We start from the raw sequence: 26,474 nt of genomic DNA, 5'->3' as shown, positions 1-26,474 counted from the left end.
CTGTTGGGGAAGATCCCACATGCCAAGGAGCAACTAAGCCCGTGTGCCACTTGAGCGTGTGATCTAGAGCCCAGGAACCACCACTACTGAGCCCACACTCTGCAACTAGTGAACCCTGTGGGCCATAGAGCCCATGCTCTGCAACAAGAGAAGCCTGCGTACTGCAGCAAAGAGCAGCCCCTGCTTGCTGCAACTAGAGAAAAGCCCACACCTCAAGTAGAGAAAAGCACACACAGCAACGAAGACCCAGCATAACCAAAACCGAATAAATAAATAAAAATTTTAAAAAAGAGAGCATATTAAAAAAAAAAAAAAAAAGATGAGTGAGAAGATCACAGAAACACTATCAAATCACAACCACCAAACTTTTCTGAGTCGAGGGGTGATTTTCTCCAGCTATGTGAGGGCCCGTGCAAGTAAGTGGTGGCAGATGGCTGGATTCATCCAGGGCTGGGGTTATCCCACACAAGTACACTAAAGAAGTTCAGATAAAAGAGGGCTCTGGAGATAGTGAGAAAGTAGAGGACTCGATGAGATGACAGTCTTAATGAGGCCAAATAATTTTTTCTGTAGGGCCTTTGCACAAGTAAGCTGGTAGGAAAAAGGTTGTAGTCAAAAAAAGGACGTCTAAATGTGCGAATTTGGAGGTTGTGCATTTTCTGAAGATGAAAAGGCTCAAGATATCTATGGGAGCATGTTGCTGGAGCTGTGCAAAAGAAAGTTTCTGAGGAGGTAAATAAACCGAGTAGCCATGATGTGGATGCTGGGTTGCCCAGAATGGTGTATAGAACTGGGTAGAGAGGAAGACAGTTAACCAGGCACTGAAATGCTCAACATATGAGGGACAGGTTGGTAGATGACAGCTACAAGAAGAAGAAGTTGAGGGTGATAAAGTCAGAAGGTATAAACCTCAAAAGGAATGGGGGTTTTCTAAGAAGCAGAGGAAGTAATGATTTGAAAGCAAGTGTGGGTAGAAGAGAGGACCTCAAACTCCTCCCTAGTCTGAGAGGGTCGCGTTTCAGGCAAGAGAGGGTAGTTAGGTTGGATGAAAGGATGAGAAGAAACATGTGGCAACTGAACCCCAGAAACCATTGATATTTACGGAGTGGATAGAAGGAGAAAGGGAAAATTGCTCAGAGAAGTTTGTGAAAGCCAACAGACAAAACATTTCAAGGAAAATGAAATTAATAGCTAGATCGAGCACAGTAAGGACTGAAAAATGTCCATCAAATTTGACAATTAGGTTGCTAGTGGCTTAAGTGAAGAAATTTCAGTAGAGCTATTAGCATAGAAGCCAAACTGCACTGGTTAAGTATAGTCAATTAATTGTGTGAGGTGTTCAATAGTTAGAATGGAATTAGTACTACAAACTGCTAAATTTCCCCCTCATTTGTAAAATAGTTAATTCTTATTTCTCTATATACTGGTAGTTCTATAAAGAAACTTGTAAATTACCATTTTTATTGGTAAAGGTGGTTTTATTTTTGTTTCATCCTTCAGCAAATACTGAAGTACTCAGCAAATGCCATGAGGAAAGTGAGGCAAGGAAAGGTAAAGTAACTTGCCCAAGGTAACCCAGCTTTAAATTGTGGAAGCAAAATTTGAACCCACTCACTAAATTTCAACCATTGGATTAGGAAGCTATCTTTTGGATGGCCTCTAAAGCCATGTGACTGAATGAGATTACCAACAGAGTAGAGTGAAGCAAGGAGTACCAAGGTTGGAGACATGGGGCATCCTAACACCAAGTTTGAGGACAAGGAGGAACTGGCAAAAGAAACTAAAAGGCAAGAGGCAGTGAAGTAGAAGAATGTGGTGTCTTGGAGGCCACGTTCAAGGAGAAAGGAGTCGTCAGCTGTGCCAAAAGCTGTGAGGTCACTGGTTAGCAACATGAAGGTCATGGGTGACAGTAGTTCTGATGGAGTGGTGTGAGTGAGAGTCTGCCTGGAGAGGGTTTAAGAGAGACTAGGAAGAAAGAAACTGAGATGTGGCATGTCTGTACGCTGAGGAGAAAGATGTAGCAGAGAAGAAGGGATGTCCTTAAGTAGGCCAAAGGGATATAGTGCACACATGGACAGCTTGACCTCTCGTTGGAGTATGGCTACTTCATTCACCACAGGACAAAGCAGAACATCAGGCACAGATACAGGGAAGAAGCAGGGATTGTTTGGAAATTCTCTTCTGACTGCTTTGATTCTATGAAACAGGAGACAAGAGCAGCTAAGAGTAAGGCTTGAGAAAAAGAAGGTAGGAAACAGTCATCCAGGAGAGCAGGAGAGTGAGGAGACAAGGGGAAAATGAAATACGATGGCCACACAACATTAAGGGCCTACTTGGGGTCCTTAAACAAACAGGCATCCTGGGAAGTCCCTGGCTGTCCAGTGATTTGGGCTCTCTGTTCCCACTGCAGGTGGCATGGGTTCTAATCCTGGTTGGGAAACTAAGATACAGCAAGTCGCACAGCATGGCCAAAAGAAAAAAGAAAATAACCCCAAAACATCACAATCCCCAAATAACTCCCTAAAGATACATTTACATGATTGTAAAAACTTCATGAAATCAGGAACCCTATCTGTGCACTCAGGCTTGTTTCAGGAATACGCTTTGTAGAGCACAGATCCTCAACAGATAGTTGCTGAATGAACATACAAAGGGTATTGCAAATAAGAAACCAAAAAGGCTGACTCTAAAAATAAAGAATGTATACGTTTTAGGTGCATACACACACACACACACACACACACACACACACACCCAATATGCTACTGGAGATCAGTGGAGAAATAACTCCAGAAAGAATGAACAGATGGAGCCAAAGCAAAAACCACACCCAGTTGTGGATGTGACTGGTGATGGAAGTAGAGTCCGATGCTGTAAATAGCAATATTGCATAGGAACCTGGAACGTTAGGTTCATGAATCAAGGCAAATTGGAAGTGGTCAAACAGGAGATGGTAAGAGTGAACATTGATATTTTAGGAATCAGCAAACTAAAATGGACTGGAATGGGTGAATGTAACTCAGATGACCATTATATCTACTACTGTGGGCAAGAATCCCTTAGAAGAAATGGACTAACCATCATAGTAAATAAAAGAGTCCAAAATGCAGTACTTGGATGCAATCTCAAAAACGACAGAATGATCTCTGTTCATTTCCAAGGCAAACCATTTGATATCACAGTAATCCAAGTCTATGCCCCAACCAGTAATATTGAAGAAGCAGAAGCTATGAAAAACTACAAGAACTTCTAGAACTAACACCCAAAAAAGATGTCCTTTTCATTATAGGGGACTGGAATGCAAAAGTAGAAAGAAAAGAAACACCTGGAATAACAGGCAAATTTGGCCTTGGAGTATAGAATGAAGCAGGACAAAGGCTAATAGAGTTTTGCCAAGAGAACACACTGGTCATAGCAAACACCCTCTTCCAATAACACAAGAGAAGACTCTACACATGGACTTCACCAGATGGTCAATACTGAAATCAGACTGATTATATTCTTTGCAGCCAAAGATGAAGAAGCTCTATACAGTCAGCAAAAACAAGACCAGGAGCTGACTGTGGCTCAGATCATGAACTCCGTATTGCCAAATTCAGACTTAAATTGAAGAAATTAGGGAAAACCACTAGATCATTCAGGTATGACCTAAATGAAATCCCTTATGACTATACAGTGGAAGTGACAAATAGATTCAAGGGACGAGATCTGATAGACAGAGTGCCTGAAGAACTATGGACGGAGGTTTGCGACACTGTACATGAGGCAGGGATCAAGACCATCCCCAAGAAAAAGAAATGCAAAAAGGCAAAATGGCTGTCTGAGGAGGCCTTACAAATAGCTGAGAAAAGAAGGGAAGCGAAAGGCAAAGGAGAAAAGGTATACCCTTTTGAAAAGGGTATACCCATTTGAATGCAGAGTTCCAAAGAATAGCAAGGAGAGATAAAAAAGCCTTCCTCTGTGGTCAATGCAAAGAAATAGAGGAAAACAATAGAATGGGAAAGAGTAGAGCTCTCTTCAAGAAGATTAGAGATACCAAGGGAACTTTCCATGCAAAGACAAGCACAGTAAAGGAAATAAATGGTATGGACCTAACAGAAGCAGAAGATATTAAGAAGAGGTGGTAAGAATACACAGAACTATACAAAAAAGATCTTCACGACCCAGATAATCACGATGGTGTGATCACTCAACTAGGGCCAGACATCCTGGAATGAAAGTGAAGTGGGCCTTAGGAAGTATCACTACGAACAAAGCTAGTGGAGGTGATGGAATTCCAGTTGAGCTTTTTGAAATCCTAAAAGATGATGCTGTGAAAGTGCTGCACTCAATATGCCAGCAAATTTGGAAAACTCAGCAGTGGTCACAGGACTGGAAAATGTCAGTTTTCATTCCAATCCCAAAGAAAGGCAATGCCAAAGAATGCTCAAACGACCGCACAATTGCACTCATCTCACACGTAGTAAAGTAATGCTCAAAATCTCCAAGCCAGGCTTCAGCAATACATGAACCGTGAACTTCCAGATGTTCAAGCTGGATTTAGAAAAGGCAGAGGAACCAGAGATCAAATTGCCAACATCCACTGGATCATGGAAAAAGCAAGAGAGTTCCAGAAAAACATCTATTTCTGCTTTATTGACTATGCCAAAGCCTTTGACTGTGTGGATCACAATAAACTGTGGAAAATTCTGAAAGAGATGGGAATACCAGACCTGACCTGACTCCTGAGAAATCTGTATGCAGGTCAAGAAGCAACAGTTAGAACTGGAAATGGAACAACAGACTGGTTCCAAATAGGAAAAGGAGTACATCAAGGCTGTATATTGTCACCCTGCTTATTTAACTTATATGCAGAGTACATCATGAGAAACGTTGGGCTGGATGAAGCACAAGCTGGAATCAAGATTGCTGGGAGAAATATCAATAACCTCAGATATGCAGATGACACCACCCTTAAGGCAGAAAGTGAAGAGGAACTAAAGAGTCTCTTAATGAAAGTGAAAGACAAAAAAAGACAGTGTACTAAGTCGTGTCCGACTCTTGCAACCCCATGGACTGCAGCTTGCCAGGCTCTTCTGTCCATGGGATTCTCCAGGTAAGAATACTGGAGTGGGTTGCCATTTCCTTCTCCAGGGGATCTTGCTGACCCAGGATCGAACCCAGGTCTCCAGCATTGCACGCAGATTCTTTACTGACTGAGCTTCACGGGAAGCCTGAAAGTGAAAGAGGAGAGTGAAAAAGTTGGCTTAAACCTCAACATTCAGAAAACAAAGATCATGGCATCTGGTCCCATCACTTCATAGCAAATAGATGGAGAAACAGTGGGAACAGTGGCAGACTTAATTTTTGGGGGCTCCAAAATCACTGCTGATGGTGACTGCAGCCATGAAATTAAAAGACCCTTACTCCTTGGAAGAAAAGTTATGACCAACCGAGACAGCATTATTAAAAAGCAGAGACATTACTTTGCCAACAAAGGTCCATCTAGTAAAGCCTATGGTTTTTCCACTAGTCATATATGCATATGAGAGATGGACTGTGAAGAAGGCTGAGCACTGAAGAATTGGTTTTTGAACTGTGGTGTTGGAGAAGACTTTTGAGCATCCCTTGGACTGCAAGGAGATCCAACCAGTCCATCCTAAAGGAAATCAGTCCTGAATTGGAAGGACTGATGTTGAAGCTGAAACTCCAGTACTTTGGCCACCTGATGAAAAGAGCTAACTCCTTTGAAATGATCCTGAGCTCGGAAAGAGTGAAGGCAGGAGGAGAAGGAGATGACAGAGGATGAGATGGTTGGATGGCATCACCGACTCAATGGACATGAGTTTGGGTAAACTCTGGGAGTTGGTGATGGACAGGGAGGCCTGGTGTGCTGCTGCCCATGAGGTTGCAAAGAGTCAGACATGACTGAGCAACTGAACTGAAGTGAACTGGACTATACAATCCATGATATTTTCCGGGCCAGAATACTGGAGTGTATAGATGTTCCCTTCTCCAAGGGATCTTTCCAACCCAGGGATCAAACCCAGGTCTCCTGCATTGGAGGCAGATTCTTTACCAACTGAGCCACCAGGGAAGCTCCCAACCTGTTTTCTATTACAAACAACTGACGTTAACTTTTTGCAAGGGAGAAATATCAATGACCTCAGAAATTTACATATAAAGGAAATCTCCATCTCTGTATCAGTAAGAGATGGAAAACTCTGTATCACAAGAGAATCTTTTCAAGGGAGAAAGCAACAACTTACATCTTTTCCTGGTAATCTCCCCATACTGCCTCCTATCCCCAACCCTTTTCTTTTGTCTTTAGTTGAAATGGTATTTAACCCAGTGGCTTAGACCATCTAGGGAAGTTACTCACTACTTTCCCCTGGCTATCTCCCAGGTATACATGAGGTATATGTGCTAATATATTTCCTTTAAAAAAAAAAAAAGCAATGGGTAGAAAAGGTGGCCGTACATTGTTCCTCCCAATTCCTATATGAGGAATATCTTTTGTTGTTATTAAAGTGCTTCTATTTTTTTCACAGCATGTATTACCATCTGACTTACTTTGTTTTCATTACTTAGTGGTTTGTCTCTCATTACTCCAGAAGGGCAGAGATTTTAGGTATAAAAAAGAAACAAAAAACCAAGTACAGCATCTTAAGCAGGTTCCCTGGTGTGTGTTTCCTCCCTCCCGTCTTATTTCTTTTCTTCCTACAAGTATGTATAAGGCACTTACTATGTACCGGGTACTATTCTCAGCACTGGAGATATCGTGGGGAATAAAACACACAAAAAATCTCTGCCCTTATGAAGCAAACACTCTAGTGGTGAGAGATAAACCGTTAAAAAAACACAAAGCATTGTCTTATGGAGATAAGTACTATGGAAAAAAGAAATATATACCTTAAAAATGCATATTATTAAGTGAAAGAAAACAATCTGAAAAGACTACATACTGTATGTATTTTGGAAGAGGCAAAATCATGCAGAGAGTGAAAAGATCAGTGGTCACCAAGGGTTTGGAGGGAGGAAGGAGAGATGAATAGAAGGAACACAGTGAATCTTTAAGGCAGTGGAACTATTCAATATGATACATGTCATTATACATTTGTCAAACTTCATAAAGTATTACACAAAGAATGAGCCCTGATGTAAACTATGGGCTTAAGTTCATGTTACCAGTACAGTCTCATCATCATAGCAAATATACTTTACTATCACAAGATATTAATAAATGGGAACCTGGCAGAGGGAAGTAAGGGATATTTGAGAACTCTGCACTTTCCACTCTTTTCACTATAGACCTGAAAGTGAAAGAAAGTGAAAGTGAAGTTGCTCAGTGGTGTCCGACTCTTTGCGACCCCATGGACTGTAGCCTACCAGGCTCCTCCGTCCATGGGATTCTCCAGGCAAGAATACTGGAGTGGGGTGCCATTTCCTCCTCCAGGGGATCTTCCTGACCCAGGGATTGAACCCGGGTCTCCCGCATTCCAGGCAGACGCTTTAACCGCTGAGCCACCAGGGAAGCCCAATAGCCCTGAAACTACTACTAAAAAAAAAAAATTAATTAAAACACACACAGGACAGGAAGTGCAATGTGTGTATGTTGGAGGTGGGGTGGTCTGCCATGGGAGTTTAGAGTCTGTGAGATGAGGGGGTGACTTGAGTGTTCTGAGCTTCTTAGGGGGACAGAGCCACATATTGGGATAAATAGTAAATTAAGGTTAGTGATGACAGCCTCAAGACAGAAAGGTGATGAGAATGTGGGAGGGTGGAGGCTTTCTGGGGCCCCTTCCTGCTAACATTGATGATGATGCCATGGTGGGGGTAATCTTGTTAATGGCAATAGACTTTATGCTCTCCCACAATCTGCAAAATTTATTGAGATTTCTGGCCTATAAAACTGGAGAATATAGTGACCCCCCTGCACTTTCCTCCTTTCTTTCTCAAGTGATAATTAGTACTTCAATCTGTTCTTAGTTTTATAGTTGATATTTAAGTATTCTATTATGAGAGAGTAGCTGTTCCTACCAAGGAAATAGGTCTTGAATTCTTCACTCTTTTGAGTAGATCTATGTTTATATGAAGGCAAACGTTCCCAGGAGCCGTCTTCACATTTCTTCATAAACTGGTCAAAAAGGAGTTTTAAGTCCTTGCTCCAGCTGGGGTTGGGGAGAGCCCAGTCCTTATGAATGGCTTTCTCAGTAGAAAACAACGTCTAAAAGGAGAAAAAGGAGAGTAAAGGAAGGTACGTCCTATTTCATAACATATTCTATTTTCTAAGAGTATCTTATTGCTTTTCCTCTTCCCTAAAGCTTGTCATTTTGAAGTGGAAACAAATTTCTAGCATCACCTGGTCCTCCCTCCTTAGGAGAAATGGGAGATTGAAAGGATAAATGATTTGCTCAAAGTCATCCAACTAGCTAGTGGCAGAGTTGGTATTAAGTCCAGGTCTGCAGAGCCCCTTCTTTTTCTCAAACCTTAATGAAGCACAGGTGAGCCAGAAATTGGTGATAAAGAAAGATGAAGGTCAGACAACTTTTCTCTATGTTAAAGGTGCTACCAGTGGGAAACACACAGGAAGCCAGAGCACAGGGGAGAGGTATTCATCTCAGATTGCATAATCAGGGAGGGGGTCCTTTGACTTGAATCTTCACTAGATTCAATTAGACAAGCAGAAATCAGCCAGACAGAGTATTGTAGGCAAAGGAATATTGTGTGCAAAGGCAAGGAGACATGAAACAGTTTTGAGGGGCCTTACAACAACCATATGAAGTAGGTACTAATTATATCCCCATTTTACAGATGATGAAACTAAGGGCTCAGGACTTACCTGGTGTCCAGTGGTTAAGAGTCTGCCTTCTAATGCAGGGGACTTGGTTTGATCCGTGGTTGGGGAACTAAGAACCCACATGCCGAGGGGCAACTATGATAGTGGACTGCAATGAGAAGCCCTGCAATAGTGCGCTAGAACTGAGAGAAGCCCTATGTGCTGGGACCAAGACCAGTTCAGTCAACAAATAAGTAAATAAACAAATAAAAGAAACAAGGCCTCAAGGAAGTTTGGCATTGTTTCAGTACAAGGGAAGGAGCAAGGGCCTGACTGTGAGACTGGTTTGAATTGTATCTGCAGTGCTCTTGGTGGTATTTTAAACAAGGGAGTGACAAGATCAGATTTGGTCATAATATGAAAAATAGTGAGAGTGATTTCAAGATTGGAATGAGAGGGCCTTGTCTGGAAGCTACTGGAGTAACTCAGCTGAAAAATTATGAGTGCATGAAGCACAACTGGTGACTAATTGGATACAGGAGAGTGAGGGAAGAGGAAAAATACCAGAGCTAATCCCAGGTTTCTGAACTATGCAACAAAGTCAGTGAAAGAGCTAAATGTTCTTTGAGAAAGAGAACAGAAAGACAACACAAAGAAACAGGAGGAGGAGGTTGGAGGAGAAAAGTTCTTGGCATCACAATAACCACAGCTTCCACCAATGCTATTTCCCCGTAGCATTCAGCACTGCTACCACACCAGTGCCCACACAGCAGGCGGAAAGGTACAGGGGTCCTGGAGGAGGAGGGACAAAGTGTCGCCTAGGGAGCTGAACAAAGCAAATGTCCACAGACACCACAAAGGAAAATCAGTTACTGTGACTTGTGCAGAAGTCCTAGAACATTAAGATTGCAGAAGCTATCACCTCGGTAGTATTCTACTTCCAGTCACCCTTCTCAAGTCATTCAAAGTATCTACAACACTCGGACTACACCCAGCGTACAGGGAGGTATACTTACTGTGATGGAAAAACCAGACAAACAGGCTTCTGCTGACCTCAGGGTTGGGTCCTGATCAAATGGTAAGAATTTAGGGAGCCTGTCTTAAGAACTCTATGGAACTGAAAACTTCCTAGCTATAAAAAGTCTTGACTTCTTGAGGGGAAATATGAGTAAGACTGAGACTACTCTCTATTGTTACATGTACCACTCCCTAGCCCAATGCTTGTACCTTTTTTTTTTTTTTTTTCCCTATGGTTTTCAGCTCAAAAATTTTGGTAAGGAAAGAAAAGAAAAACAAACAAAAAAACACTTTAACCCATGTATTATCTCTTTATATTAATATAACTAATGGTAAAATTTTGATATATTTCCTCCAAGTTTTTTTTAACTTTTCTTAGTATACTTGTAATCTCAGTAAGAAATATTTTTCTTTTACCTCATCACTTAAAATTCTTTAGTGTTGACTTTCTCATGTCCTTAATCTGTTATCACCATTTTCAACAGCAGAAAAATAGTCCTTTAAAATGATATACTATACTTTACTCAACCATTTAAATTGTACGTGTAAATTGTTTCCAATGTTTTGCTGCTTTAAATGAAAAGGACCATTGGAACATTATGAATATGGTATTTTCTCTACTTTGAATTATTTCCTTAGAATTTAGTTCCAATTGTGTAGTTTTTAAAGTACATAAATTCTGTAAGTAACATAACAGACACAATTAGTCATAAATTATTGTGTATTGACCAATACTTTTCAACTGAGAGATAGAATAGGATGTGTAAGCTTTGGAGATATGCATTTGGGTTTGCCTCATCTATAGTTTTCCTTCAAAATAGGAAACTCTAGGTTTGATCAGTTCTAGCATCCTTTTATGGACCAGTGCAATAGAGATAATAGAAGACTTTTAGGAATTAGAATGACTCCCTTGATCCTGGGCTCTCCCACCTGTTTTAAAAATATTTATTTTTAATTGGAGGATAATTACTTTATAATATTGTGGTTTCTGCCACAGATCAACATGAATCAGCCATAGGTATACATAAGTTCCCTCTCTCTTGAACCTCCCTTCTACCTCCCACCCCATCTCATCCCTCTGGGTTGTCACAGAGCATGGATTTGAGCTCCATGAATCTTAGAGCAAATTCTCACTATCTATTTTACATATGATAATGTATATGTTGCAACGTTATTCTCAATTCGTCTCATCCTCTCCTTTCTCTACTGTGTCCACAAGTTTGTTCTTTATGTCTGTGTCTCCTTGGCTGCCCTGCAAATAGGGTCATCAGTACCATCTTTCTAGATTCCATCTATATGTGTTATTACATATTTTTCTCTTTCTGACTTACTTCACTCTGTATAATAGGCTCTAGGTTCATCTACCTCATTAGAACTGACTCAAATACATTCCTTTTTATAGCTAAGAAATATTCCATTGTTACATGTACCACAGCTTCTTTATCCATTCATCTGTTGATGGACACCAAGGTTGCTTCCATGTCCTGATATTGTAAATGGTGCTGCAGTGAACATTAGGGTACATGTGTCTTTTTCAGTTATGGTTTTCTTCAGGGTATATGCCTGATTGCTGGGTCATATGGTAAGTTTTATTCCTAGTTTTTTTAGGGAACCTCCATACTGTTCTCCATAGTGTCTGTATCAATTCACATTTCATCAACAGTGCAAGAGGGTTCCTTGTCTCTACACCCTCTCTAGCATTTACTGCTTGTAGATTTTTTTTTGATGGCCATTCTGACCAGTGAAAGGTGATACCTCATTGTAATTCTGATTTGCATTTCTTCAATAATGAGCAATGTTGAGCATCTTTTCACGTGTTTATTAGCCATCTGTATGTCTTCTTTGGAAAAATATCTCTTCAGGTCTTCTGCCCATTTTTTGATTGGATTGTTTGTTTTTCTGGTATGGAGCTGCAATAGCTGTTTATATATTTTAGAGATTAATCCTTTGTCAGTTGTTTCATTTGCCATTGTTTTCTTCCATTCTGAGGGCTGTCTTTTCACCTTGTTTATAGTTTCCTTCTCGGTACAAAAGCTTTTAAGTCTAAGTAGGTCCTATTTATTTTGTTTTTATTGCCATTACTCTAGGAGGTGGGTCATAGAGGATCTTGCTGTGATTTGTGTCAGACAGTGTTCTGCCTATGCTTTCCTCTAAGAGTTTTATAGTTTCTAGTCTTACATATAGGTCTTTAATCCCTTTTGAATTTATTTTTGTGTATGGTGTTAGGAAGTATTTTAATTTTAGTGTTTTACATGTAGCTGTCCAGTTTTCCCAGCACCACTTATTGAAGATATTGTCTTTTCTCAATCGTATATTCTTGCCTCCTTTGTCAAAGATAAGGTGTCTATAGGTGGGTGGATTAATTTCTGGGCTTTCTGTCTTGTTAAATTGGTCTATATTTGTTTTTGTTCCAATGCCATACTGTCCTGATGTAGCTTTGTTGTATAGTTTGAAGTCAGGAAGGTTGATTCCTCCAGTTTCATTTTTCAGTCTCAGGATTACTTTGGCTATTCAGGGTCTTTTGTGTTTCCATACAAATTGTAAAATTATTTTTCCTAGTTCTGTGAAAAATATCATTGGTAGTTTGATACAATTGCATTGAATTTATAGATTGCTTCAGGTAGCATAGTCATTTTCATAATACTGAATCTTCCAATCCAAGAACATGATATATCTCTCCATCTGTTTCTGTCATCTTTGATTTTTTTTCATCACTGTTTGAGTTTTCTGCATACTGGTCTTTTGTCTCTTTAGGTAGATTTTCCTAGGTATTTTATTCTTTTAGTTGCAATGGTGAATAGGATTGTTTCCTTAATTTATCTTTCTGATTTTTCATTGTTAGTATATAGGAATGCAAGGGAGTTCTTCTGTGTGTTAATTTTATATCCTGCAATATTACTATATTCATTGATTAGCTCTAGTAATTTTCTGGTGGCATCCTTATGGCTTTCTATGTATAGTCTCATTTCATCTGCAAATAGTAAGAGTTTTACTTCTTTTTTTCTAACCTGGATTTCTTTTATTTCTTTTTCTTCTCTGATTGAGAAGCAGCTAGGACTTCCCAAACTATGCTGAATAATAGTAGCAAGAGTGGGCACCCTTGTCTTGTTCCTGATTTTAGAGGAAATGTTTTCAGGTTTCACTGTTGAGAATAATGTTTGCTCTGGGTTTGTCGTATATGGTCTTTATTATGTTGAATATTTTCCTTCCATGCCTACTTTCTGGAGAACACTTTTTTTTATGATAAATGAGTGTTAAATTTTATCAAAAGCTTTCTCTTCATCTGTTGAGATGATCATATGGTTTTTATCTTTCAATCTGTTAATATGATGTATCACATTGATTTGTATATACTGAAGAATCCTTGCATCCCTGGAATAAAGCCCACTTGACCATGATGTATGATCTTTTAAACGTGTTGTTCAATTCTGTTTAGAATTTTTGCATCAAAGTTCATCAATGATATTGGCCTGTAATTTTCTTTTTCGGTAGCATCTTTGTCTGATTTTGGTATCAGGGTGATGGTGGCCTCATAGAATGAGTTTAGGAGTTTCTCCTGTCTGATTTTAACTTTGAAGTCTGAGGGGATTCAGCTAAATGTAACAAACTTTTTTTTTTTTTCCCCCTTTTAGGGCCCCACTGTATGGTATGTGGAATCTTAGTTCCCCAACCAGGGATGGAACCTATGTCCCCTGCAGTGGAAGTGTGGAATCTCAGCCACTGGACTGACAGGGAAGTCCTGCAACAAACTTTTCTGAGCCCTACTATATGCTCTGGTTCTGGGCCATGTACAGGTAACATAAAGAGAGAAGACTTAGACCCGGTCCTCGAGTGCTTATAGCCTTGAGTGTGAAAAATGCTACAACAGAAGTAGATACAGACACAGAAGAAGTGACTTTTAGGGAAAACTTCAAAAAGATGAGAACTGATATAGGTGGTTTCTGAAGGGTAAAAAGTTCACTAAAGAAACAACAGGCAGGCTGCTCACAGGCAGGCTGCTCCAAGCAAAGGCAGAGAAATATGGGGAACTGCTAGGATTTCAGTGTTTATGGCTAAAAGGTACAAAGAGAACAGTAGCAAGATGGGGATGGCAAAACAAAAGAGGGGTGACACTATAGTGGCTCTTTGGCTTTAACGAAAGCTTAGATTTCATCTTCTAGGTTAATGTTTCAAAAGGTCAATAGGAAAGACAATTTTAGGTGGCATAACAACAATAACATGTGTATTTTTAAATGAATATTATAAAAGGACATAAATAGTGCATCACACTTTGATTTTGTAAGTGTTATTGCCTAGGATGAAGCTGTTTAAAGGAAAAGAGTCTTTAAAGACTCATGAAGAATACATGCCAACTGAGTGGCAAAGTACTTTTTTTTCCATTATGGAATGCCTTGGGGAGTTTTAAGCAAAGCAGTAACATGAACTGAGGTTTTAGAAAGCTCCCTCTGATGTAAAGGATAAATTGTAAGGTGAGAAGCAATGGTAAGGAAACCAGTTAAAAGACTGTGGCAGAGATCCAGGAGAAATGTGGTCAGAAACTGAACTAGGTAGAAAGGAATGAAAAAGATTTAAGAGATATCTAGGATATTGGGACCAAGGGTTGTAGAGACTGACTGATCATGGGGGAAGAGAAAGTAGAAGAGTTTTGGATAATTCCTGACTTGTGGTTTGAAGACTAGAGTGGAAGAAGGAAAAGAAAGAGGAGGTTTTTGTTAATGTTTGTGTGAATGTCAGGAGGTGGAAAAGTAGGAGTGGAACCATTAATTTTAGTTTGGGGAATGCTGAGTTTGGGACCACAGATGAACACTATGATATTGTGAGAAATAAAAATAGTGAAAGTTTCAGTTCAAGGAAATGAGAACTAAGTGATACTTGGAAGTAAAGGCACCTATAAGTTCACAGCACAGACTCTGTGCATGAGGGATGTTAGGGATAATCTCTACTTTTTGTTGCCCTGAATAGGGGAAAGGTCCTGCTAGATGTTTGATTATGTGTGTTTCAAGAGGGGCTTAAGTTACAACTTTTTAATGTATCTCCTTTTAAGATTAAGTTACTGAACCAAAAGAGGCATGATTTGTAAAGCCTGTAAATACTACTGTTACAAAACCTGTAAATATTGTTAAATATTCTCAACATAGACTACCAGACACCAACATATAATTAAAGAAATGAATCTATCTTTGTTGTGAGATTAGCACAGGTCATTTTTCTTTCCCAACATGTAAGATGGTGGTATGGTTCAGTCACTAAGTCGTGTCTGACTCTATGACCACATGGACTGCAGCATGCCAGGCTCCTCTGTCCTCCACTATCTCCTGGAGTTTGCTCAGGTTCACGTCCACTGAGTTAGTGATGACACAGGATTAATAATGGATCTGCACTCTTTATTCTTTAAAAGTAAGTTGGCTGAGCTCTGGTTCTAAAGGAAATGCCATAAAGCCCGTGTCGTTGCCTCTGGAGAGCTTGAGGGGGTGGTTGGGCCTTGTTGTACTATAGTGGCCTGCTTGCCCATTGGGGAGCAGGGCATTGCAGCGGCCCTCTCTCAGCCTCAGTATTTGGTAAACAGAGGCCTCGGTGAGAAGAAATTTGCCAAACTGGCTGGCTTCATGGGTATCATGAATAACATTCAGAAACAGTGATCTAAATTCACTACTCAACTATAGTTGAATCTACAGTCTACCCAGGAATTTATACCCATGGTCAACTTGAAATCATGCTGGGAGAAACTGACTGCAGAACCTTGTTGACAAGCTGCATAAATACAAAGAAAACATTGTGTGATGTGATTCTTATGGTCCAGGAACGAAAGATACCTCATGATGTTGTCCTCGGTGCAGCCAGTCAATTTTTTAAAACTTAATGCTCACAACTCACATGCTTCAATCAAAGACCTTTGAAATAGAACTCAAAGATGCTGCACCTGAGGTTATCAAATAACCTGTGGAATTTGCTTATACCATGAGAATGTCTGTGAATAGCAACAATGTTCAGTCCTTCTTAGATGCAGCAAACTAGTACCAGACTGAACCTGTGAAGAAAATTTAATTTCTTTTTTTGGCTGTGCTGGGTCTTTGTAGCTACATGTGGGCTTTCTCCAGTTGCAGCTAGTGGGGGCTACTCTTTAGTTGAGGTAAGCAGGGCTTCTCATTGCGATGGCTTCTCTTGTTGCAGAGCATGGGATCCAGGGTGCTTGGGTTTCAATAGTTGTGGCATGTGGGTTCAGAACTTGTAGCTTGTGGACTCCAGAGCATGGGCTCAGTTACCCCACGGCATGTGGAATCATCCCTGAGTAGGGGTCAAACCCATGTCCCCTTCATTGGCAGGCAGATTCTTAACCACTGGACCCCAGGGAGGTTTGTGTGTTGATTTGTTGAAAGAACAAGCTGATGCTTCAAACTGTCTCAGTTTAAGTGTACTAGCAGAGTGTCTAGACTGTCCCGAATTGAAAGCAACAGCAGATGACTTTATTCATCAGCATTTTGTTGAACTGTTTAAAACTGATGAATGTCTGCAACTTGATGCCGAGCGAGTTATACATCTCCTTACCCAGGACACTCTGACTGTGAGAGCAGAGGATCAGGCTTCCCTGATGGCTCAAACAGTAAAGAATCCACCTGCAATGCTGGAGGCCTGGGTTGGATCCCTGGGTTGGGAAGATCCCTTGGAGAAGGGCGTGGCAACTCACTCCAGTATTCTTGCCTGGAGAATTCCATGGACAGAGGAACATGGCGTGTTACAGTCCATGGGGTCTCAAAGAGTCGGACACAACTGAGTGACTAAGCACACAGCACACAGTCTGGTGGTCAAAATACGGTGAACCTAATCACCAGCCATTTATGGCTGACATCCTTGTTATGGGCTTCCCTGGTAGCTCAGCTGGTAAAGAGTCCGCCTGCAATGCAGGAGACCCCAGTTCGATTCCTGGATCGGGAAGATCTGCTGGAGAAGGGATAGGCTACCCACTCCGGTGTTCTGGCCTGGAGAATTCCATGGACTGTACAGTCCATGGGGTCGCAAAGAGTTGGACACAACTGAGTGACTTTCACTTTTTCTTGTCAAAGTCAGGTTTCCACTTAAAGAATTTAAGTAAAACAGTACAAACTGAACCACTTATTCAAGATAATCCTGAATGCCTTAAGATTGTGATAAATGGAATGAAGTATCATTTCCTGTCTCTAGAAAATTGAGAAGAACTGGCAGAAGGCAAAAGGCCCAGAAGAAGGAAACATGACTACTGAATAGCCCTATTTGGAGGCTCCCAACCAGTCTTGTAGATATTTTTTAACCCAAAGTTGAAAAGAAAAGCATGTTCTGCATAAGCCTGGGAATGAGCCTATAACTTCAAAATACTCTTTTGATGTCTTTGCTCTTATAAATGGCCCATACTTAATGCTCTTCTGTATACTCAACCCCAAGTTTTTAGACTTCTAGTGAAAAATTTAAGTAATCGAGGAAATAAATATCAATAAAAACATCCTCATTTCATCAATTATTACTTCTTCCCTACAGCTAATATCATTAGAATCCCATTACAATACTAATTAATATTTCTATTAAAAGTATCACCCTTGGACTTCCCTGGTGGTACAGTGGATAAGAATCTGCCTGTCAATGCAGGGGACATGGGTTTGATCCCTGGTCCAGAAAGATCCCACATGCTGCTAAGCAACTAAGCCAGTGCATCACAACTACTAAGCCCATGCTAGAGCCTGGGAGCCACAACTACTGAGCCTGTGTGCTGCAATGACTGAAGCCTACACACACTGGAGCCTGTGCTTCACAAAAAAAGAAGCCACTGCAATGAGAAGCATGTGCTCTGCAACCAAGAGTAGCCCCTGCTCACTACAACTAGGAAAAAGCCCCAAGAAAGCCTGGGCACAGCAACAAAGACCCCGCACAACCAAAATAAATAAACAAACAAATAAATAAAAAGGTACCAGCCTCTCCTTTCTTTTTGCTAAAAACTTCATCTTGAAATTTTTCACTATTTACTATTACTTGAATATTTTAATATGTTAGTTGTCTTTATTATTTTTAATATTAAAATAATTGGGGAAGCTAATTTTATTGTAAATTATTATTAGTTACCTTGAATCTTCCAAGGTGAACATTATTTCATTATTCAAGTAGACTGCTTAATAATAAGTACTGTATAGCAATTGTTTCAAAATTCTTAAACTTAACATTTTCAGAGATGTTAAAATGGTTTTAACTATCATGAATGGAATCCATTTGTGTGTGTCCTATAAGGGCCTAAAATGATTATTTTCACCTATCTGATCTCCTTCAGAGAGGGCAATCTAAGAGTACAATTTAATTTAATTATCTAGAATTAAGTCAATATCCTTATAAACTATTATTTTTAGATATTCCTTAAATATAGCTGGTGAGAGGCAGCAAATATTTGTATTAATTGCTGAGTGGAAAATGATAAGAAAGAAAATCTTATTTTTTCTAGTAGATAAATCTTGGATTGCTATACTGAAGTGAAATGTTATTGTTCTTGTCTTTGTCCTTTCAGGAAGCCTGCTGAGTCTCCTCTCCCCCACCTGCACCTGTTTTTAAAGTTTTCAAGTGCTTAAAGATAACTTAAAAATAACTAAAAAATAATTTATCTGAATCCAGTGCTCTGTTCTCTTAGTATTGGTGTTTTCAAATTGTAACATGGGAATGACTTATGATACTAATGCCTAAATGCCTAAGTTGAAAAAAAAATAAATAAAAACAAGGTACAACAGCTTTTAGTTCATGCTCAAAACAGAGTTGTTCCCTCCTCTATGGACCCTTAGTACTTCCTATAGTACATTTATTTTAAAATTTTGCACTTTCATTCCTTTCTCCCAAATTAGACTTGAGCTCTCTGAAAGGGTTGTTTCTTATTCATCTTTACAGCATTAGAAACTGATGTCTGGCATATTGTTAGTGCTTGATTAATATTAATTGAATATATCAATGAATCAAAACATAGGGATATAAGAACAGGCAGTATTTACTTATTGAGAATCTCTTGGTCAGCAAGGAGATTAAACCAGTCAATACTAAAGGAAATTAACCCTGAATAGTCATTAGAAGGACTGATGCTGAAGCTGAAGCTCCAATACTTTGGCCACCTGATACAAAAGTCAAGTCATTGGAAAAGACCCTGATCCTGGGAAAGATTCAGGAGGAGGAGAGGGCAACGGAGTATAGGATGGTTGGATGGCATCATCGACTCAGTGGACATGAGTCTGAGCAAACCGAGGGAGACTGTGAAGGACAAGGAAGCCTGGTGTGCTACAGTCCACGGGGTCCCAAAGAGTCAGATACGACAGGGACTGAACAACAAAAACAATGGGAAAGTAGTAAGGGTACATAGAGGAGGAGGAAACAGTTCTCCAACAGGCAATATTTATTTAGGGCGTCCCTGGTGGCTCAGGGGTAAAGAAGCCAATGCCGGAGATGCAGACTCCATCCCTGGATCAGAAAGATCTGGAGGAGGAAACCGCACCTCACTCTGGTACTCTTGCCTGGGAAATCCCGTGGCCAGAGGAGCCTGGCGGGCTACAGTCCACGGGGTCACAAGAGTCAGACAGGACTCAGCGACTTAACAACAACAATATTTGTTTAATACTAACGCCAGACATTTCTTTGGAAGGAATGATGCTAAAGCTGAAGCTCCAGGACTTTGGCCACCTCATGCGAAGAGTTGACTCATTGGAAAAGACTCTGATGCTGGGAGGGATTGGGGGCAGGAGGAGAAGGGGACGACCCAGGATGAGATGGCTGGATGGCATCACTGACTCGATGGACGTGAGTCTGAGTGAACTCCGGGAGTTGGTGATGGACAGGGAGGCCTGGCGTGCTGCGATTCATGGGGTCGCAAAGAGTCGGACACGACTGAGCAACTGAACTCTACTGAACTGAACTGAACACCAGACACCGCTGTTACATAGCCTTATCTCATGTAAACCTTGTAACAAGTATTAAACCTGAGGAAACTAATCCTCCTGCGGGTATAAGGTAATGGTTATTTGCCAGACTGCTTAGGTTCAGATTCCAACTCTACCACGTGTTTTCTTGAGCACGTGTCCTTCCTTAAGTCATAACCCTTCTTTATTAGTGGTAGTGGTATACTTTCACTTGCTGACGCGTTTCAAGCATCCTGCACACTGCCTCAAAACCGGGTCACCCTCCTGTCCAGTTTCTTACGGCTTGACTCTCAAGACTGAAAGACCCGGTGACCTTGTTAATACTGATACCCTTTGGAGCTAATGTTAGCTTTCATTCTGAGGTCAGTTGGCTGAGGAAAGGGATAAACAGCTGAACATTACCCCTTATTCGGAGAAGGCAATGGCAACCCACTCCAGTACTCTTGCCTGGAAAATCCCATGGATGGAGGAGCCTGGTAGGCTGCAGTCCATGGGGGTCGCTAAGAGTCGGGCACGACTTCACTTTCACTTTCATGCATTGGAGAAGGAAATGGCAACCCACTCCAGTATTCTTGCCTGGAGAATCCCAGGCACAGAGGAGCCTAGTGGGCTGCTGTCTATGTGGTCGCACAGAGTCGGACACGACTGAAGTGACTTAGCAGCAGTAGCAGCAGCACACCCCTTATCACAGGCTAAGTTCCTGACGAAAAAGTTCTACCCTTCTGCCCATTTTCGCTGCCGGGCTAACCTGGACTCACCCGCGCGGGTTGCAGATCCGTCGATAGCCAGGGCGCGCCTTCCCGCCGGCCGCGCAGGGCCCAGACCGAGCGAAGTCCCGCGGTGCAGCTCCTCAGCATGGCTCTCAGAAGTGAGGGAGCTGGCTCGCGCCCGCCGAGGTAAAAGCTGACTCACTCCCGCAGCTACCCACCCGCCTGCTCTTCCTCCTTAACTGAGGCGAGGTGAGGGCGGGGCCTGGCGCGCCGGTGGGAGGGGACACGTGTCTCGGAGGGGCAGTGGGAGGGAGGGGCGTGCAGGCAGGCGCCGCGTCGGGTAAAGCCTTTAGCTGTCCTCCCGCGCCTGAACCTTTTCCGGGGAAACTGTCAAGACTTGTGAAGGCCACTGGACCGAGGGGCGAGCGGCAACAGCGGCCGCGCGGCCTGGGGAGGGCGAGGACGCCAGATGTGCGGGTCCGCGACTATGGCTCAGCCCCCAAGCCCCGGCACCTAAGCGCCGCTGGTGAGGATTCCCTGGTCTTTTCCCCATCTCTTCCTAGAGGGCCAAATTCTGTGCTGTTTCCTAATAGTTCTCCCGCCTGCCAATGCAGGAAACGTAAGAGATGCAGGTTCCATCCCTGGGTTGGGAAGATACTCTGAAGGAGGGCAAGGCAACCCACTCCAGTATTCTTGCCTGGAGAAAGAATCCCATGGACAGAGGAGCCTGGTGGGCTACAGTCCATGGGGGCGCAAAAGAGTTGGACACGACTGAAGAGACTGGGAAAGACTAGAGATCTCTTCAAGAAAATTAGAGATACCAAGGGAACTTTTCATGCAAAGATGGGCTCGATAAAGGACAGAAATGGTATGGACCTAACAGAAGCAGAAGATATTAAGAGGTGGCAAGAATACACAACAGAACTGTAAAAAAAAAAAAGATCTTCACGACCCAGATAATCACGATGGTGTGATTACTCATCTAGAGCCAGACATCCTGGAATGTGAAGTCAAGTGGGCCTTAGAAAGCATCACTACAAACAACGCTAGTGGAGGTGATGGAATTCCAGCTGAGCTGTTTCAAATCCTGAAAGATGATGCTGTGAAAGTGCTGCACTCAGTATGCCAGCAAATTTGGAAAACTCAGCAGTGGCCACAGGACTGGAAAAGGTCAGTTTTCATTCCAATCCCAAAGAAAGGCAATGCCAAAGAATGCTCAAACTACCACACAATTGCACTCATCTCACATGCTAGTAAAGGAATGCTCAAAATTCTCCAAGCCAGGCTTCAGCAATACATGAATCATGACCTTCCTGATGTTCAAGCTGGTTTTAAAAAAGGCAGAGGAACCAGAGATCAAATTGCCAACATCCGCTGGATCATGGAAAAGCAAGAGAGTTCCAGAAAAACATCTATTTCTGCTTTATTGACTATGCCAAAGCCTTTGACTGTGTGGATCACAATAAACTGTGGAAAATTCTGAAAGAGATGGGAATACCAGACCACCTAACCTGCCTCTTGAGAAATCTGTATGCAGGTCAGGAAGCAACACTTAGAACTGGGCATGGAACAACAGACTGGTTCCAAACAGGAAAAGGAGTATGTCAAGGCTGTATATTGCCACCCTGCTTATTTAACTTCTATGCAGAGTACATCATGAGAAACGCTGGGCTGGAAGAAACACAAGCTGGAATCAAGATTGCCGGGAGAAATATCAATAACCTCAGATATGCAGATGACACCACCCTTATGGCAGAAGGTGAAGAGGAACTAAAAAGCCTGTTGATGAAAGTGAAAGAGGAGAGTGAAAAAGTTGGCTTAAAGCTCAACATTCAGAAAACAAAGATCATGGCATCCGGTTCCATCACTTCATGGGAAATAGATGGGAAACAGTGGAAACAGTGTCAGACTTTATGTTTTGGGGCTCCAAAATCACTGCAGATGGTGACTGCAGCCATGAAATTAAAAGACACTTACTCCTTGGAAGAAAAGTTACGACCAACCTAGATAGCACATTGAAAAGCAGAGACGTTCTTTGCCAACAAAGGTCTGCCTAGTCAAGGCTATGGTTTTTCCTGTGGTCATGTATGGATGTGAGAGTTGGACTGTGAAGAAAGCTGAGCGCCGAAGAATTGATACTTTTGAACTGTGGTGTTGGAGAAGACTCTTGAGAGTCCCTTGGACTGCAAGGAGATCCAACCAGTCCATTGTGAAGGAGATCAGCCCTGGGATTTCTTTGGAAGGAATGATGCTAAAGCTGAAACTCCAGTACTTTGGCCACCTCATGAGAAGAGTTGACTCATTGGAAAAGACTGTGATGCTGGGAGGGATTGGGGGCAAGAGGAGAAGAGTAGGACCGAGGATGAGATGGCTGGATGGCATCACAGACTCGATGGATGTGAGTCTGAGTGAACTCCGGGAGATGGTGATGGACAGGGAGGCCTGGTGTGCTGCGATTCATGGGGTCGCAGAGAGTCGGACACGACTGAGCGACTGAACCGAACTGAACTGAAACCATATATACCATCTCCTCCAAAATTTAATAAAGTAGGGAATACCTGGTGGTTCAGTGGTTAGGACTTAGTGTTCTCACTGCTGGGGGCCTAGAGTTTGATCCCTGGTTGGAGAACTAAGATCCCACAAGCCTCAAGGTGTGGCCAGAAAAAAAAAAGAATAAAGTATAATGGAAAATATTTAAGATGTACCTTAATGAACCATGAACATACATGCATTTTTTATTATTATACTTATTATATAATGAGGGAAACAATAAGATGTAAAACTATTTTAAAGTAGAATTCAAAGAGAAAATATACAAATGTATAAGGGAAACAATAAGATGTAAAACTATTTTAAAGTAGAATTCAAAGAGAAAATATACAAATGCATAATCAGATACACTAAGATGCATTTGTTACTACAAATATAAATTCGCAAGGCAATAATTGCAAATTATTACAAATACACAAGACAAGAGCAAAGACACAAGACAAAGGTAATTTCCCTCATCAGCAGTTATTTGCACTGTTGTCAGTTCTCTATGTGAACATACATGAATTTTGGGTTAATCTCAAATTTATATTTCCTGGTTATAAATCTAGGAATCACCTGGGACTTCTCCTTATTCCATACCACTATACCCCATGCAGTTAGTAGATACTCTTCAGTTAATCATTTTTGTTTTTTGCTAGAATAACCTTAAAATAATTTTGAAAAATTGTTTATTGTCATACATCTTAAAAGTGATATTAATTTTTTTCCCATAAATAGTTGTGAGGTTTATGATTTTTGGTGTATTATATAATGAATATGTACTTTATATTTTTGTCGAAATCTTAGGGCTGCAGATTAAGCTCACTTAAGTTTTGGAAGATGTTTGCCATATGAACTAATTGGTAAAGTCAATCCTCATTGGAAAATCAGTTAGGGAAATCAGTCTTTCTGTTAGAAGAAGTCTGTAATTTTTCAATTCAAATAATGCTGTTAATATATATCCTTCTGATAGCCATTTCACATTTGAATTTTAAACTGAATTCTGAACCTTGCATTTATACATAGCCTAAGTGTGCTGTGCTTAGTCGCTCAGTCGTGTCTGACTCTTTGCCACCCCATGGACTGCAGCCCTCCAGGCTCCTTCTGTCCATGGGCATTATTCAGGCAAGAATACTGGAGTGGGTTGCCATGCCCTCCTCCAGGGGATTTTCCCGACTGAGGGATTGAACCCAGGTCTCCCACATTGCAGGTGGATTCTTTACCAACTGAGCCACAAGGGAAGTCCATATGTATCCTTGATGACAATAAAAATGCTGCCTTGTTTAAGATTTCTTGCTGAATTTCTCTCTGATTTGCTATTATAGGACTCTTCCTTAGAAAGAATGTATTCTTGAATTGTTATCCCCAAGACAGTGCACCAAAGTGAGATGCTAGATGGGTGAGAGTGCAGAGCAGGAGAAGGGTAACTGTGAGAGGGGAGGTTGGAGACAGACTGCAGGCTAATTTTCAGGTAGATGCAACGCATGTGCCTTGTTACTATTTTGATACAGTATCTAGAATTGTGTGTGTGTGTTTTAATATTTATTTATTTTGATTTCTTCTGGTCTTAGCTGCAGCACAAGGGCTCTTTTACAATGTAGATTCTTAGTTGCAGCATGTGGGATCTAGTTCCCTGACCAGGGACTGAACCCTGGGCCCCCAGCTTTTGGAGTATAGTGTCTTAACCTGGAACCACCAGGGAAGTCCCTGTTGTGTGGTTCTTAAAGTGATTTTAATCATATGGGGAAAAGGGACATTTCTACCTTGGGTGGCTGGGTAGAAGGTGGTATTATTTGTTCAAATGCTAAGTCAAGTCCAACTCTTTTGCGACCACACGGACTGTAGCCCATCAGGCTCCTCTGTCCATGGGATTTTCCAGGCAAGAATACTGGAGTGAGTTGCCATTTTCTTCTCCAGGGTATCTTCCTGACCCAGGGATTGAACCCAAGTCTCCACGAATTCTTTACCTCTGAGCACCTGGGAAGCCCAGAAAGTGTTATTATTTCCTAACTATTGTTTTCTAGCTATTGAAAGGTTATTGCTGAGCTATGAAAGATCCCGGGATTCTTGGCCTCTGGAGGAGAAAAATTCAATCCGGGGCCGGTGACAAGGTTTGATCACTCATAGCTATTGTGTAATAAAGTTTTATTAAAGTATAAAAGAGAGAAAGCTTCTGACATAGACATCAGAAGGGGGCAGAAAGAGTACCTCCCTGCTAGTCTTTAGCTGGATGTTATATAGCTACTCAGTTCAGTCGCTCAGTCGTGTCTGACTCTTTGTGATTCCATGAGCCGCAGCACACCAGGCCTCCCTGTCCATCAACTCTTGGAGCTTACCCAAGCCCATGTCCATTGAGTCGGTGATGCCATCCAACCATCTCATCCTCTGTCGTCCCCTTCTCCTCTTGCCCTCAATCTTTCCCAGTATCAGGATCCTTTCAAATGAGTCAGCTCTTCAAATCAAGTGGCCAAAGTATTGCTGTTTCAGCTTCAACATCAGTCCTTCCAATAAACACCCAGGACTGATCTCCTTTAGGATGGACTGGTTGGATCTCCTTGCAGTCCAAGGGACTCTCAAGAGTCTTCTCCAACACCACAGTTCAAAAGCATCAATTCTTCAGCGCTCAGCTTTCTTTATAGTCCAACTCTCACATCCATGCATGACTACTGGAAAAACCATAGCCTTGACTAGATGGACCTTTGTTGACAAAGTAATGTCTCTGCTTTTCAATATGCTCTCTAGGTTGGTCATAACTTTCTTCCAAGGAGTAAGTGTCTTTTAATTTCATGGCTGCAGTCACCATCTGAAGTGATTTTGGAGCCCCCCAAAATAAAGTCTGACACTGTATCCACTGTTTCCCCATCTATTTGCCATGAAGTGATGGGACCGATGCCATGATCTTCGTTTTCTGAATGTTGAGCTTTAAGCCAACTTTTTCACTCTCCTCTTTCACTTTCATCAAGAGGCTCTTTAGTTCTTTTTCATAAGGGTGCCTGCATGCCTGAAGTTATTGATGTTTCTCCTGGCAATCTTGATTCCAGCTTGTGCTCCTTCCAGCCCAGCATTTCTCATGATGTACTCTGCATATAATTTAAATAAGCAGGGTGACAATATACAGCCTTGAGGTACTCCTTTTCCTGTTTGGAACCAGTGTCCAGTTCTAACTGTTGCTTCGTGACCTGCATACAGATTTCTCAGAAGGCAGGTCAGGTGGTCTGGTATTCCCATCTCTTTCAGAATTTTCCACAGTTTATTGTGATCCACACAGTCAAAGGCTTTGATTACTAGCAGTCTGCTAATTAGAGAAAGGAAATGTCTCGAAATTCAGAGTGGCACCAGGCCCTTCACCCTCCACATGCATTTTGAGATAACATCGACACAAGCTGAATCATCCCAGGCCATAAAATGAGTGACGTGAATCTTGAAGAAAGGCAGGTTTCCAAGCAAATATATGGTTTCATTAACATAGGAAAAAAATTGTATGTGTAAAACATACTGTTTTGTCAAGTCGGTTCTGAGTCATAGGCGGAACCAACTTGAAGACAGAGT

The 26,474-nt window shown here is 41.5% G+C and overlaps 1 protein-coding gene and 1 non-coding gene across 2 annotated transcripts in view; both read right to left on the bottom strand.

Annotated features, from left to right (window-relative positions):
- The window catches only part of THEM4 (thioesterase superfamily member 4), a 47,559-nt gene extending 26,902 nt beyond the window's left edge, over positions 1 to 20,657 (bottom strand). Inside the window, exons 1-2 of the mRNA XM_040230660.1 lie at positions 20,442 to 20,657; positions 8,020 to 8,206 (exon numbers count right to left, since the gene is read on the bottom strand). Coding sequence (XP_040086594.1) covers positions 8,020 to 8,206; positions 20,442 to 20,540 — 286 coding nt within the window. The 5' untranslated portion in view covers positions 20,541 to 20,657. The remainder of the gene's footprint in view (positions 1 to 8,019; positions 8,207 to 20,441) is intronic.
- On the bottom strand, positions 7,441 to 7,513 carry TRNAS-GGA. Its single transcript has one exon. It is a non-coding gene; the product is annotated as a tRNA-Ser (tRNA).
- Positions 20,658 to 26,474: the final 5,817 nt, after the last annotated feature.

This window comes from Oryx dammah, unplaced genomic scaffold (genome assembly GCF_014754425.2).
Source record: "Oryx dammah isolate SB20612 unplaced genomic scaffold, SCBI_Odam_1.1 HiC_scaffold_28, whole genome shotgun sequence".
NCBI lineage: Eukaryota > Metazoa > Chordata > Mammalia > Artiodactyla > Bovidae > Oryx > Oryx dammah.
This window is presented reverse-complemented; position numbering and strand designations above follow the sequence as displayed.